This window comes from Rana temporaria, chromosome 2 (genome assembly GCF_905171775.1).
Source record: "Rana temporaria chromosome 2, aRanTem1.1, whole genome shotgun sequence".
NCBI classification, from domain to species: Eukaryota; Metazoa; Chordata; class Amphibia; order Anura; family Ranidae; genus Rana; species Rana temporaria.
In genome coordinates, this window is record NC_053490.1 from 518,244,875 (window position 1) to 518,260,805 (window position 15,931).

Below are 15,931 nucleotides of genomic sequence, written 5' to 3' on the forward strand. Positions count from 1 at the left end.
CCCCCTGCTGCGTGGCGTCCCTGGTTGCAAGACTGTAGACTGCCCCCTGCTGCATGGTGTCCCTGGTTGCTAGGTAGCTAGTATTCCTGCTGGTCTCGGAGGCACCTAGTTTTCTAGACTAGCGCCGGCGATCGTAGATAATTGAATATTTGTCTCCTTGCTTGATGCACAGTCGGAAAGTGGTAGGGGGGAGGGGAGCACTATCGATCGTGCTATCACAACACTGTGACAAGCTAGAAATGCGCCTAGGGGACAGGATAAAAAGAGATGTGAAGTGAAACTTCTTTAACACTGATCTTTTTCCTCGATTGCATTCCTTCCATTCCCTGACGGGGAACATTTACTAGTTCTCATGTAAAGTCTCTTATTTACGTCTAGAATAAAAGTAAAGGTGCAGATGTGTCTGTCCCTTTTTTTTGGAGCTGTGCTTTGTGATATCACTGTTTACTCTGAACCGAACATGATGTTTTCTATTCTTTGTGTACATAGAAACAGGCTTTTGTATTGACCCAACAGGTCTAGTGGATCTCATGTGACCAGGACCAAAGCCATTGATTGGCTGTATGTGGGGCATTCAGCGTGCTCTGCTTTCTCATACTTTCCAATAAGGCTGTGCAAAGGGTATTGCTGGACAGTGACCTGCGAGACGGAATCTCATTTTGGACGTTGTCATTTTAATCGGACAACAGCTCAGAATTTTTGAAAGATGATTTTTGATTGGTTGTTCTGATCTAATATGTGCACGGCTTTTTCCCTTATTAATCTGTAATTTTATGCAAAACAAATTTTTCAGAAAAAAATTAGGGAGGTCCCTTCCATACAGCTAGGGAGGGACCAGTTTAACATATATATATATCTATATCTATATCTGTATGTGTATGTATGTTGCTAAATACCTTTTTATAGATTTAAATTCAAAGGATTTTACCCATGAAAAGCTTTCTAGCTGAAAGTGTATCCCTCCTTTTTAAATGTTCACGGTGACACTATAATACATTCTCTTATTTGCAAGATTTATCAAAGTGTACATCGGAGATTAGCCTTTTGTGTATTCATGGCTTATGATTCACCGAAATAAATGAAGCATTTAATATTAATGCAGAAACTCATTAGGTTACATTGCAGAAAGCTTGACAATTTGTAATTTTTACTTGTAATAAACACAAAATCTCTCTTTTTATTTTGCAGCAGTCCAAAATCCAAGCCAGAGGTTATGGTCCACCCTCCTACCGTGATGTCTCCATCTGGCAACCCCCAGCTGGACGCGAAATTCTCCAGCCAGGGAAAACAGCCGAGCTCCACCAGCCAGTCGCAAGCGTCTCCTTGTGACCCAAAGAGCGGCAACCACACCCCCAAACCGCTGCAAGGTCCTGGGGGCAGCATGGGACTTAAGAACGGGGCCGGGAATGGAGCCAAAGGGAAAGGCAAAAGGGAAAGGAGCATCTCTGCGGAATCGTTTGACCAGAGAGACCCAGGAACTCCCACTACAGACTCCGAAATTAAAGGTAGGCTGGTCTGTCATAGCAAAAAAAATTGTAAAGGGGTAGATAGGTGGTACTGGATCCTCAGAAAGCGTATAGTGTATATTCAAGTTAGTGAGATAAAGTGTATGAACATTGAACAGTAGACTTGCATATAGAGAAGGGCCTGCAAATATTTATTTTATTAAAATCTAGTTAAAATTCAGATGTACAGTGGAACCGTGGTTTACGAGTAACGCGGGTAACAAGCATTTTGAATAACGAGCAACTTTTTTTTATTTTTATTCTGCCTCGGTTTGCAAGTGTTGTCTCGAACGAAAACAAGCAGCATCTTAAAGAAACATTTTTTTTTTTTTTTTTTTTTTTTTTTTTTTTTTTGCATTTTAGTCTAAATATAAGATCTGAGGTCTTTTTGACCCCAGATCTCATATTTAAGAGGGATGTTTACATTCTTTATAATAGGAATAAAAGTGATCGATTTTTTTTTTTTTTTTTTTTTTTTTTTTCCAGTGTAAAAAATAATAAAATAAATAAAAATACATTTTTTTAAAGCGCCCCGTCCCGACGAGCTCGTGCGCAGAAGCGAACGCATACGTGAGTAGCGCCCACATATGAAAACGGTGTTCAAACGACACAAGTGAGGTATCGCCGCGATCGTTAGAGCGAGAGCAATAATTATAGCCCTAGGCCTACTCTGTAACTCAAAAAATGCAACCTATAGAATTTTTTAAACGTCGCCTATCGAGATTTTTAAGGGTAAAAGTTTGACGCTATGCCACGAGCAGGCGCAATTTGTAAGCGTGACATGTTGGGTACCATTTTACTCGGCGTAACATTATCTTTCACAATATATAAAAAAATTGGGCCAAATTTATTGCTGTCTTATTTTTTAATTCAAAAAAGTGATTTTTTTTTTCCAAAAAAAGTGTGCTTGTAGGACCGCTGCGCAAATATGGTGTGACAAAAAGTATTGCAATGATCGCCATTTTATTCTCTAGGGTATTAGAAAAAAAAAATATATAATGTTTGTGGGTTTTAAGTAATTTTCTAGCAAAAAAAACTGTTTTAGTCTTGTAAACACCAAATCTGAAAAACACCCAAAGTAGAGAAGTGGTTAAGCTAATAGGGTGTGCAATACCGCATTTGGCCAGAGGTGCGGGGGGGCCGGTGACACTTGGAACGGTTTGGAGCCGGTCGGAAATACGCAGGCCCGGATTCACAGACAGCAGGCGCACATTACGCCGCCGTAACGCAAATAATATACGCTACGCCAACGCAGCGCAGAGAGGCAAGCATGGAATTCACGAAGCCAGTGCTCCCTACGCTGCCCTGGGTTTCGAAGGCGTACGCCGGCGTAGGTGGAAGTGGACGTGAGCAATGCAAATGAGGCGTGACCCCATGCAAATGATGGACCGAGCGCCAGACAGATACGTATCACGAACTGCGCATGCGCCGAGACGTGGACGCATCCCCCTGCACATGCTCACAACCACGTCGGAACAACTGCCTAAAATACGCCGGATCACTGCGTATGGCGTGAACGTAACCTACGCCCAGCCAGACGTGTCCAACGTAAAGTACGCAGGCTTGTGTTCCCTGGTGCAGACCTTTTGTATGTCTGCTGCTGAGTTAAACCTCCTTTATGTGGAATAACTTTACGCCGGACGTACAACCTGCGCGCACTGCGTTGGGTGCACGTATGTTCGTGAATTGCCGTATTTCACTCATTTGCATATTTGAATGGGTAATCAATGGGAGCGCAAACATGTGTCCAGCCTAAATGTACGCCCACCCTACGCCGGCAAGTTACGTCGGCGGGATGAAGCCTGTTTTTAGGCGCATCTTAGTTTGTGGGTCCGGCGCACACATACGCCGGGCGCACATTTGCACTACGTCGGCGTAAGTGCTTTGTGAATCCGGGCCTATGTTTCCGAGGGTTTCCGAGATCAGCTGAGCTATTTCCGAGTCTCTCCGGCGCCCCCCCCCCCACCTCTGGCCACATGCAGTATTGCATGCCATAGAAGTTTAATGTGGAACAAATTATCTTCTTTTCCATTGACTTCTATGAGGAAACTTGCTTTGATATGCGAATGCTTTGGATTACAAGCATTTTCCTGGAACGGATTATGCTTGTAATCCAAGCTTCCACTGTATAACCAATGTGTTTATGGGGTCTCAAGGTTTCCCTCTTAATCTTGGTTTGAAATATTTATTAAAATTGGACTCCTAGACACTGAAGACACCAAATGGTGTATTGTTAACAAGCATGTTCCTCGACAGTTGCCGGTTGGATCCCTGAAAATTGAATAGCTTACAGCAGGGTTTGACAAAATCCGGGCGCCCGGTCGCAATTGCGACTGCAATTGGCGACCTGGCACCCAGGGAAGGAAGCTTAGGCCTGCAGTAGGCCGCAAAGCCGTGGCCTCAATTACCGACGCGATCGCGCGGCGGCGAAGTTGGGGGGGCACGGAGACATTGGATACCCCATCCTGTGTCTCCGTGCACCCGCGCCGCCCGGTAATTGAGGCGTGGCTTTGCGGCCTTCTGCGATCTGGTGCCATCTTGTGGTGGCCGTTGGCATGACAAGTAAACCAGCAATTCTAAGTGAGCTTCCCCAGTGTTTTCACTGCCATCTCCTTCCCTCTAATTAGATCCCCCAAACATTATATATATATATATATTAATGTTTGGGGGCTCTAATTAGAGGGAAGGAGATGGCAGTGAAAACACTGGGGAAGCTCATGGCGGTCGTTGCAATACTTTCTGTCACACCGTATTTGCGCAGCGGTTTTGCCTATAGTTCTACTTTTTTGGTTGCCGTAGAACCTTCAAGTCCATTGAGGGACACACATCCTGCCCTTCTGTGTTTTTTCTCTACTGGTCTTGTGTACTGACTGCTTACAAAACTAAAGTGTGCTGGATCAAGAAGTGTTTATATGGGGACTGGCTTACAACTTTTTTTTGTTTACAAATGTCACATCCTCCTGTAGGCAGCACATTACGGCACACATGGACTGTCGGATTCCTTCTTCAAGAGAGTGGACGGTCCATTGAGAAAGTGTACACAGACTCTCAGCTGCTATGGTGACTTTTACAGGTCATTGCTGTAAGTCTTCCATCAGCGACTATGAAGGGGTTAATAAAGGGCTCCTATTTGTTGGTGCAGTAGCACCGCGGATCCATCTTTTGCCTGTTTAGACTTTAAGCAGTGAATTCTGATTGGTTGCCTGGGGTATTGTTCTCCCAAAATTGGTAGTTTAATCTCTTCAGCCTCGGAAGGTTTTACCCCTTTGATAACCAGGCCATTTTTTGCAATACGCCACCGCGTCGTTGTACCCAAACAAAATGTAGGTGTCCCCCCCCCCCAAAATCTTTCTTTTGGTAGGATTTGATCACCTCTGAGATTGCTGTATATGGATTATTTGTGAAGCATAAGGATATTGTTTGTTTAGTGTCACTTGTTAGTTGTTGTGAATGGAAGAACAAGAAATGTACGCCAGAGAAACGAGTAGAAAATTGCGAATCCTTACATTTTGTTGTTCAAAAAGTACCCCCTGACATTTATGTTGGCGTTGAGTAACGTGTCTATTGATCATCCGTTTTAAAGGGTTTCCTTAGATCCGTGGTCAGTGGGAGGACTACCTTTATACTGGGGCACAGTGGAAAGAAGGCCCCCCCATTGGTGGTTAGTGGGACAAAGGCCCCCCCTTGAATTGAGGCTTGTGGGGGGGCGGCCCTCAGGCCCGACTAACAGGCCAGGTTTTATATATTACCTTGGGGGAGGTACAGACTATAATACTGAAATCACTGAGCAGCAAATTATATCTCCTGGGATGTATTTCAGTTATCTTGCAAACCTGGCCTGTTAGTGGGCACTAGATAAACTTCTCTGTGTGTTGGTCCTGTCCATAGAATCTTTGTGTGTGTGTGTGTGTGTAATGTGGTGATCCTGGGGAGATAGACGCCAAGCCTGTTTGCTCTTTTGTCATTAAAAATACCCTTTTTAGTCAGCTATGATTAAGCACTAATTTATAGTGCAAAACGCGTCTGCTGTTTTACTCACGTGTTGTGTGCTGTGACTTGTAGTGCATTTTTTTTCTTTTTTTAAATAAAGACAACCATCAAGTTTTTTTGGAGTGCGGCTGTCCATATTTTCTTTTTCCATGACATTTTACTGCCTGATTTGTGGGATTTTCTGTTCGTATTTTTTTGTATTTACGGTAATTGTAGAAGTTGTATATTTCCTTTATTGAATAAAACGTGACGCTCGCTGGGGGAGTTGGCGTGTGCCTGCAGGGTATTCCTATAGTGAGATCATCATGAAACTCTCTAGTGAGAGGGCCGCACAGGAGAGCCGGATCACATTTCACGCACACGGCACTCATTCCTCTATGGAAATCCACTGCTAGACACTCCGAGCGTCTGATTCCACATCACTAACAAAAGGGTTGCACCGAGGAATTCTCTGCTTAACCAAGGCCTCTCCTGGCTACCAAAGGGTTGAGGGTCTTCATTAGAAAAGCCTGACACGTTAGGACAGATGTAGATTAAATTTAAAGTTTACTTTACTGTTATCTGCAGGTATTTTGCATTGTGTAGATATAATTGTGAATAACGGCTATAGTGTTACTGTCTGCAATCAGTTCTGCTTTAAAAAAAAATAAAACATTTTTTTTGCCCTGGAACAGACTTCCATGTCGGGGCTACTTGAAAACAAAAAAAAAATACTAATCTGATGTTTGCTTAAAAAAACTGCCTCTGGGAAAGGGGGATACAACTTCTATAGGTAAGAAGTACAGGCAACTAGAGGTTGGTGCACATAGCTGAAGCAACCTTGCAAATCCTTTCAGGTCTGAATCCCAACCTACTCCCTTATTCACGGCGATGCTTGCCTGACGCTTCTCACCTTCTGCACATTCCTATTAGCCATTCTAGTAATGGGCCAATATGGATGAAAAGAGGGCAGGGGGGAGCAATAGTCCGTCCCCCCCCCTTCCATGACCGAGCCTCTTTTAATGGAAACTTTCAGGATGCTTGTTAACCACTTAAGCCCCGGACCAATATGCTGCTAAATGCCCAAAGGCGTTTTTACAATTCGGCACTGCGTCGCTTTAACAGACAATTGCGCGGTCGTGCGACGTGGCTCCCAAACAAAATTTGCGTCCTATTCTTCCCACAAATAGAGCTTTCTTTTTGTGGTATTTGATCGCCTCTGCGATTTTTATTTTTTGCGCTATAAACAAAAATAGTGACAATTTTGAAAAAAATTCAATATTTTTTACTTTTTCCTGTAATAAATATCCCCCAAAAACATATATAAACATTTTTTTTCCTCAGTTTAGGCGGATACGTATTCTTCTACCTATTTTTGGTTAAAAAAAATCGCGAAAAAGCGGTTATCGATTGGTTTGCGCAAAATTTATAGCGTTTACAAAATAGGGGATAGTTTTATTATTTTTTTTTTTTTTTTTACTACTAATGGCGGCAATCAGCGATTTTTTTTTTTTTTTTTTTTTTTCCGTGACTGCAACATTATGGCGGACACTTCGGACAATTTTGACACATTTTTGGGACCATTGTCATTTTCACAGCAAGAAATGCATTTAAATTGCATTGTTTATTGTGAAAATGACAGTTGCACTTTGGGAGTTAACCACAGGGGGTGCTGTAGGAGTTAGGTTTCACCTAGTGTGTGTTTACAACTGTAGGGGGGTGTGGCTGTAGGACGGACGTCATCGATCGAGTCTCCCTATAAAAGGGATCACTCGATCGATGCAGCCGCCGCAGTGAAGCACGGGGAAGCCGTGTTTACATACGGCTCTCCCCGTTCTTCAGCTCCAGGGAGCGATCGTGATGTGGCGGCTATAAACGAATAGCCGTGCCGTCGTCCCGGATCGCTCCCCGCGGGTTACCGTCTGCCGCATGTAGCGGGGGGGGTCCTGATCGGACCCGCGGAAAGGCGGGGACGTACATGTGTACGCCCATGTGCCTGTACGTGCCATTCTGTGGACGTACATATACATGCGGCGGTCGGCAAGCGGTTAAGCTAGCCCTAGACGGTTCAGCAGAAACCAGCCAAGATTTGAACCATGTATGGGCAGGCTGAATGTTCCTGATCCATCAACTTGGGTACAGACAGCCTGTTGGATTTCACATGTGATTTATTGCTAGCGGTTGTTAAAGCAGCTACCAATAATCGCTGTGTTCTCCAGGCGGGGACGACTTCCCCCCAAATAGTTCCATAGGAGGGATTCCTCCAACACTGACTGTGTTAATGGAGTTGAGCAATTTTTTCTTTGCTGCAACCAGTGCAGGAAAGAAAATCTATGGCCGGCCTTAAAGTGGTTAAGTCACTACTGACAAATCCTCGAATCCCCTCTCTTACAGGATGATTTAATTTGTGTCTGTGTGTTTAATTTATTGCAGAAAATACCTTTATTTGGGCACTCATGTGACCGGCCGACTCTCTCTCTCTCCTTCCCCGCTCCAAACACTACAGTGGGAGGACCTGATATTCCCCGCTGAGGTCAGCTGGTAGGGAGAGCTGCGGGAGGTCATACGAGTGCCCAGCAGCGCTGTAAATAATGTATTTTGCATAATTAAAAACAAAACAAAAAAAAGTTACCATTCAATCATCCTGTAAGAGAGCGGATTACAGCATTGGTCAGTAGTAATGTTAGACTCCCGAGCTGATGGTGTGGAGGAGAGCGGCGGGCTGACAGAGGTATATAAAAAGAAAGGAAATGCAGGTTTGGCACAAATTTGTCCACTTGGATAAAGTGACCACTTGTAGATCGTTCACCGTGTAGGGTGCTGTTACCGTAACCAAAAAAGCATATGTCACAAGTGGTGGCCCGGGAAGGAAACCCCAGGAAAAGGTTACTTATGGCAACAGAAATCGGATCATATTGGGCCCAATGCACACGAGACGCCGGTGCAAACTCTGCCGAACGCATGTTTTTAAAGGCTGAAACCGGCATTTAGAAACGCCCGTTTTGCCGCAGCGTTTACCAGCGTTTTACGTCTATAAGCGTTTAGTTAAGAAACGTCATAAGACCCTCCCTAAGCTCAAAAAACAGTATGATTTAACCATTTTGTGAGACCAGAGTGAGTAGCAGCAGCTGAGAGAGCAGCAGTGTACTTGTATTTAGCGTGTCACTTGACACATCACCTGCCATAAGTTGTGGATTGTCACCTGGCCACAAGTTGTGGATTGTCCACTTGCCACGTCGCCTGGCCACAAGTTGTGGATTGTCCACTTGCCACGTCGCCTGGCCACAAGTTGTGGATTGTCCACTTGCCACAAGTTGTGGATTGTCCACTTGCCACGTCGCCTGGCCACAAGTTGTGGATTGTCCACTTGCCACAAGTTGTGGATTGTCCACTTGCCACGTCGCCTGGCCACAAGTTGTGGATTGTCCACTTGCCACAAGTTGTGGATTGTCCACTTGCCACGTCGCCTGGCCACAAGTTGTGGATTGTCCACTTGCCACAAGTTGTGGATTGTCCACTTGCCACGTCGCCTGGCCACAAGTTGTGGATTGTCCACTTGCCACAAGTTGTGGATTGTCCACTTGCCACGTCGCCTGGCCACAAGTTGTGGATTGTCCACTTGCCACAAGTTGTGGATTGTCCACTTGCCACGTCGCCTGGCCACAAGTTGTGGATTGTCCACTTGCCACAAGTTGTGGATTGTCCACTTGCCACGTCGCCTGGCCACAAGTTGTGGATTGTCCACTTGCCACAAGTTGTGGATTGTCCACTTGCCACGTCGCCTGGCCACAAGTTGTGGATTGTCCACTTGCCACGTCGCCTGGCCACAAGTTGTGGATTGTCCACTTGCCACGTCGCCTGGCCACAAGTTGTGGATTGTCCACTTGCCACGTCACTTGTCCGCAATGCAAGCAATTCTTCTTTTTTTTTTTTTTTTATATTTTTTTTTATATATTTTTTTTATGGGTTTTCATAATTTGTCATTTTTGAGATTTCTAATGTAATAAAAATGAGTCACCTTTAAAAACGCTTATAAATGAAAACGCGGCAAAGCGCCGGTACCGCGTTTAGCGTCTGAATCCATTTTTTTCTGCTTCTGGAAAAACGAGGTTAAACGCAACTGCCTAAAAACACCAATAAAACGAGACTGTGTACATGGACACATAGGATAACATTGATTGTGTTCAGCGGCAGTTGAAAAAAGTGCATCTCGTGTGCACGGGGCCTTAGAGTTATTACAAAAAATCGTAAATATTTATTGTATTACAAAAAGTTTGGCGCACACTCGGGCCAAAATATAGAAAAGTACAGCTTCCCCATAGCTGGCCTGTAGAGGCAATCACTATAATGAAGTAATCCCCACACAAAAAGACAGACACAAGACACTACAATAAAAAAGGAAAGGTCCGGACGCCGTGTGACAACACACGGGCAGACTGTCAGATGGAAAAGATCATTATAAGGTTAATACCTTAAGGTAGAAATAAAAGCCTCAAGGGCTGTATTAGTAGGTGACAGCCTAGCCACGTGTGGCCCCAAGGAAGATCTAGAGGGAGGAAAGGAAGGTAAATTGGTATAGTGTATAGGGGGTTTGTCCGACTCCCAATTTCACAAGGATTGGAGGTATTGGTCCTGATTGTTCCATATAAAATAGTCATTGTTTTCTACAGGCCAGCTATGGTGAAGCTGTACTTTTTCTATATTTTGGCCAAACTTTTTGTAATACAAATTTTTTTTAAGTTATTTTTTTTTAACTCTTTCCCGGTGTCTCCTGACCGGGCCACCACTTGTGACAGAGGTACGTAACCTGAACACAGAAATCGTGGATCAGCAGCCATGATTACTGTGGTCGGCACACTAAGAGGGACACGGGAACAGGCAAGATCAACCAGGTTTTTTTAAGAACACAGAGGGGGACAAATGGCACAAGCTGCTGTGTATCATGCTTTAAAGGATCACAATTTTTTTTTTTTTTAAAGGGTTGCAACCACTTTAACTTGGCCCAGGCTTGTTTCTAGTACTTGCGTGTCTGATTTCCTGGAATCGGAGCTAGTTGAAAGGACAAGCACACCTTTGCAGCATCACCCGGAAATAACACTGCTTTCTGAAGTCAGGTAGTGGCAGTCCTGGATGCGTAGCCTTAAAAAAAACAAACACACAAAACATTTAAGTTATATTGGATCCGCCATTTGGATAGAGAAGGTAGAAGCAAAGACTAGACAAATACATTATTGATCTTGGTGACTTATGCCTTTTTTCGCATTGCAAATCTCATATTAAAAAAAAATGACGTTTACTAAAGTGACATTCATGTATCGCAGAATAAAAATTCAGAAGTGATGTACTGTATTTTCGAACGACAACTGTACTGATTAAATAAAAACCGTATGTTCTGGTGGTGAAAGGAGAACTTTTCATGCATGTCCCATTAGATAATTTCGGATGAACTGTCGTGATCGGCTCTCGAAAGCTCTGTACTAACAATCAGATTATCAGCTTCGAAAGCGGTATTTTTTTGTGCGATTTTCTGATCCTGTGTACTGGCCCATTAGTCCTTTAGAAGGTTTGATGCTAGATTAACCACTTAAAGCGGTGGTTCACCCCCATTACCAACATTCTAGCATTAAATTAGGCATAGTAGCGCGAGCTACAGTATGCCTTTATTTATTTATTTTTAGCCCCGTACTCACTGTTTAATCCTATAGTGAAGATTCCGACTCCCCGCGGGGAATGGGTGTTCCTATCCAGAGGGAAGTTGATTGACGGCCGGCTATGGCATGTCACGCTCCCCGAAGATAGCCGGAGTAGGTCTCGGCTCTTCACGGCGCTATACGGCGCCTGCGCACAGACTATGCGCAGGCGCCGTGAAGAGCCAAGTCCTATTTCGGCTATTTCCGGAGAAGCGTGACACGCCAGAGCCGGCCGTCAATCATCTTCCCTCTGGATAGGAACGTCCATTCCCTGCGGGGAGTCTGAATCTTCACTATAGGATTGCACAGTGAGTACGGGGCTAAAAAAAATAAATAAAGGCATACTGTAGCTCGCGCTACTATGCTTAATTTAATGCTAGAAAAGAAAAAAATATTTTTAAAAGGTGAACCCCCTCTTTAAGGACCGCCTCCTGCACATATACGTCAACAGAATGGCACGGCTGGGCACAAGCACGCACAGGTACGTCCTCTTTAAGTGCCCAGTCGCGGGCGCGCGCCCGCAACCTGGTCCGAAGCCGCGGGACCCGATTGCCGCTGGAGTCCCGCGATCGGTCCCCGGAGCTGAAGAACAGAGAGAGCCGTGTGTAAACACAGCTTCCCCGTTCTTCACTGTGGCGCCGCCATTGATCGTGTGTTCCCTTTTATAGGGAAACGCTATCGATGACGTCGCACCTACAGCCACACCCCCCCTACAGTTTGAAACACAAATGAGGTCACACTTAACCCCTTCAGCGCCCCCTAGTGGTTAACTCCCAAACGGCAATTGTCATTTTCACAGTAAACCATGCATTTTTAATGGTCCCAAAAATAGTCAAAATTGTCCAAAGTGTCCACCATAATATCGCAGTCACTAAAAAAATTGCTGATCGCCGCTATTAGTAGTAAAAAAAGAAAAAGAAAATAATAAAAATGCAATAAAACTATCCCCTATTTTGTAAACGCAAAGCAATCGATAATGCGGCCTAAACTGAGGGAATTTTTTTTTTTTTATGTTTTAGGGGGATATTTATTATAGCAAAAAGTAAAAAATATTGCAATTTTATTCAAAAGTGTCGCTCTATTTTTGTGCAAAAAATAAAAACCGCAGAGGTGATCAAATACCACCAAAAGAAAGCTCTATTTGTGGGGGGGAAAAAAGGATGCCAATTTTGTTTGGGAGCCACGTCGCACGACCGCGCAATTGTCAGTTAAAGCGACGCAGTGCCGAATCGCAAAAACTGGCCAAGTCCTTTAGCTGCCTAAAGGTCCGGGTCTTAAGTGGTGGTTAAAGAGAAGAATATTGGGAGGACAAGACTATGCAGGTTGGGAGAAATCCATGGTTACAGATAACATGGGGAAATTGATCTGTAGACGGTAATGCCGCCTAAATCTTATGACTTAATTTTATATATTACTGAGTGATAGCTTTGGCTTTCTTGTATTGCTTAAAAATGGGCATGGTATAGGACTTAATTTCCAGTTTAATACAAATGAGCAAATGTTAATTTTTTTTTAATTTTTTTTTTTATTTTTATATAAACACTCATTTTTTTTTTTATCCAATTTACAGACTGCAACACTACAGATCCAGTGATGCCCTTGGAATCCCACGCTCCACACAACATGACCCCTTCCAATACCTCCGTCCCCAGGTCTTCCACTCCTTCCCATGGGCCAACAATGCTGGAATCCGCACCTGGAAGGAAAACGCCATCAAAAGTGGTCTACGTCTTTTCTACTGAAATGGCCAATAAGTGAGTGCTGGTGTTGAGTGGGTATGGTATATACCAATCAGCCATAACTTTTATGACCACCCACATAATATTGAGTAGGTCTCTCTGTTGCTGCCAAACTGCTCTGAACCATAAACACATGGGGCCAGATCCACGTAGTGTGGTGCATTGTTGCGTCCGGCGTAGCGTATCTCTGATACACTACGCCGCTGTAACTTACAGCGCATTCTTCTGATCCTGAAAGAATTTGCGGCGTAAGTTACGGCGGCGTAGTGTAACTTTGGCGGCGTAAGGGCGCGCAATTCAAATGGATGTGATGGGGGCGTGTTTTATGTTAATACGTCTTGACCCGACGTCCGTGGGGGTATCCCAGTGCGCATGCTCGAAATTAACCCGCAACAAGCCAATGCTTACGACACGAACGTCATTCTACGCAAAGCCCTATTCGCGAACGACTTGCGCAAACGACGTAACATTTTCAAAATTCGACGCGGGAACGACATCCATACTTAACATAGGATACTATCGCCTCATATAGCAGGGGTAACTATATACCGAAAAAAGCCGTACGGAAACGATGTAAAAAAATGCGCCGGACGTACGTTCGTTCGTGGATCGCCGTATCTAGCTAATTAGCATACGCCGACGCCGAAATCGACGGAAATGCCACCTAGTGGCCAGCGTAAATATGCACCTTAGATTTGACGGCGTACTAAGACGTACGCCAGTCGGATCTAGCCCAGCTTCAGGCGTATCTTGTTTTGTGGATACAAAACAAAGATACGCCGGAGCAAACTAGAAGTTACGCGACGTATCAATAGATAAGCCAGCGTAACTGCTTTGTGGATCTGGCCCATGGATTCCACTAAATTTCTGAAGGTATGCTGTGGTGTCTAGCACCTGGCAGTCAGTAGACTGATGTGCTGGAAGTTACAAGGTGGGACTTCCATGGTGCTTTTCCAGCATATCCAACAGATGATCCGTTCGATCGAGAGCTGGAGAATTTGGAGGCCAAGTCAACCCCTCAAATTTGTTCTCAAACCATTTTTTAACCATTTGTGACACTTCTCATTCCAAAACCATGGGTATTTAATATGGCCATGCCCTCTTGCAGTCATAATAGCCTGCACTCTCCCGAGAAGGCTTTCCATAACATTTTGGAGTTTGTTGGAATTTGTTTCTATTCAGGCATTAAAGTGAAGAAAATATTGTCAGGTACTGATGTTGGAGGAGTAGACTTGGCAGGCATTGGTTTTTCAACTCATCCCAAAGGTGTTCGGTTGGGTTGAGTGCAGCCTGCTGGCTCACTTAGGCTGCATTCACACCTGAGCGTAGCTTGTTTGGTCGTTTTTTCGGGTGTTTTTTTTCCGGCGTTTTGTCGTATTCATGCGTATTTGCGCGTTTGCATACAGCGTCGTCCGACGTTTTTGTACTTCAACATTTTTTATTTTAGCTAATAGGATAAATTATCATCTTTTCATCACTTGTTGCTATGATTAAAGCGACAAAACTCCCGTAGCAAACGCTTGTTGTCGCGCTAGTCGCTTGAATTGAGCGTTTCCATTACTTTCTATGGAAAATACAAACGCCCGATTCGCGCGACAAAAAAGGGTCCGGAATTTGTTTAGCTTCAGGCGTTCGGCGTCAGGCGTTTTGGAGTGGAGATGTGAACCATCTCCATTAAGAATTATTTTTTCCCCTCTAGCGTTTTGGAGCGTCGCGCTTCAGGCGACAAAACGCTCAGGTGTGAATGCAGCCTAAAAGCGTTGTTCCACCCGCAAATTTTCCTCTTTAAAAGTCAGCGGCTACAGACACAGTAGCTGCTGTCTTTTAATAAGGATACTTGACTGTCATGGGAGCCTGCAATGTCGGCCCCTCCGAGATCAGGTGCCGGTGCCGCCATTCTAACCAAGGGAAACAGGCAGTGGACCCTCGCAGCTTCACTGCCCATTTCCTACTGCGCATGCGCGAGTAGCGCGGCGCTTTGTGACAAACGCAGGTCCCAGAAGACAGCGGGTTCCATTTCCCAGGAGCACAGCCGAGGGAGAAAGAACGAGGAGCTTGGCGAAATAGGAATTGGCAGATTAGGACGGCTGCCTAGCAACAGATTTTAAGGAGAATGTTGGTGTGTAAAAAAAATATATATATATATTTTATTTTAGGGTAGACCTCCGCTTTAATGTTTTTTTTTATGGAGCTGGTTTTGTGCACAAGAGCAGTGTCATGCTGGAACACTGCGTTTTTTCAATAAAGATTTACTATTCCAGAGAACATGCACAAAGTTTTCCCTCTTAAATCTTCTATTCTGAGGATGGACAGGCCGGGCTTCTTCGTCCACGTTCTGCGGAACAATAACATTTTATTTGAATGCTGGGATCAGTGGAGTGCAGCCAGTCTTTTGCAGTCAGGTTTTTTTTTTTTTTAATACTTATTTCTCCACCTTGTATACTGTACAGTACTGCTGAGCTTACATTACGAAACCGAACGCAGTGTATTGTGTGCTTTTTTATTTTAATTTTTTTTAATCTCCCTGGTGCACCTGTCATACGTTGTGCTGCAGAAGAGGACAATTTGTTATTACAGTTGGCAGTGGAAAGGTTTAAATATTCTGTTGTCAGCTGTTGACAGACAACACAGATACTTTTAAAAGCATAACCTGCTGGAAGTAAGCACTTTGACAGTCATGACTAGTGCTAGCAGGCCAACGCATGTAAGAAAGGCAACCTGTGATGTGATTAGGCAGGTGGTGATTTCCTTTAAAAATAAGTTTATACTTGCCTGCTCTGAGGACTGGTTTTGCACAGAGTGGCCCCTAACCACCTCTTCTGGGGTCTCATGCCGGCTTTTGTGTCTGCCCCCATAGCTAGTCGCTTGCTATTGGGGGGGGGGGGGGCAGACATGCAGGCTCGCTCCCAAGCCAGGGCTGTGTGTGTACAGACACACACACAGCGTGGCTTTGCCCCATCCCATTGTTTCCTCCTCGCTGGATATGATTGACAGCAACAGGTACCAATGGCTGCTGCCATCAATCTGC

General features: G+C 44.5%; 1 protein-coding gene across 7 annotated transcripts in view; it reads left to right on the top strand.

The window, feature by feature from the left end:
- The window catches only part of BCL9 (BCL9 transcription coactivator), a 370,958-nt gene that overhangs the window by 320,454 nt on the left and 34,573 nt on the right, over positions 1-15,931 (top strand). For all 7 annotated transcript variants that reach the window (XM_040339044.1, XM_040339045.1, XM_040339043.1 and 4 more), the window contains 2 exons: positions 1,189-1,505; positions 12,735-12,918. In XM_040339044.1, coding sequence (XP_040194978.1) covers positions 1,189-1,505; positions 12,735-12,918 — 501 coding nt within the window. The remainder of the gene's footprint in view (positions 1-1,188; positions 1,506-12,734; positions 12,919-15,931) is intronic.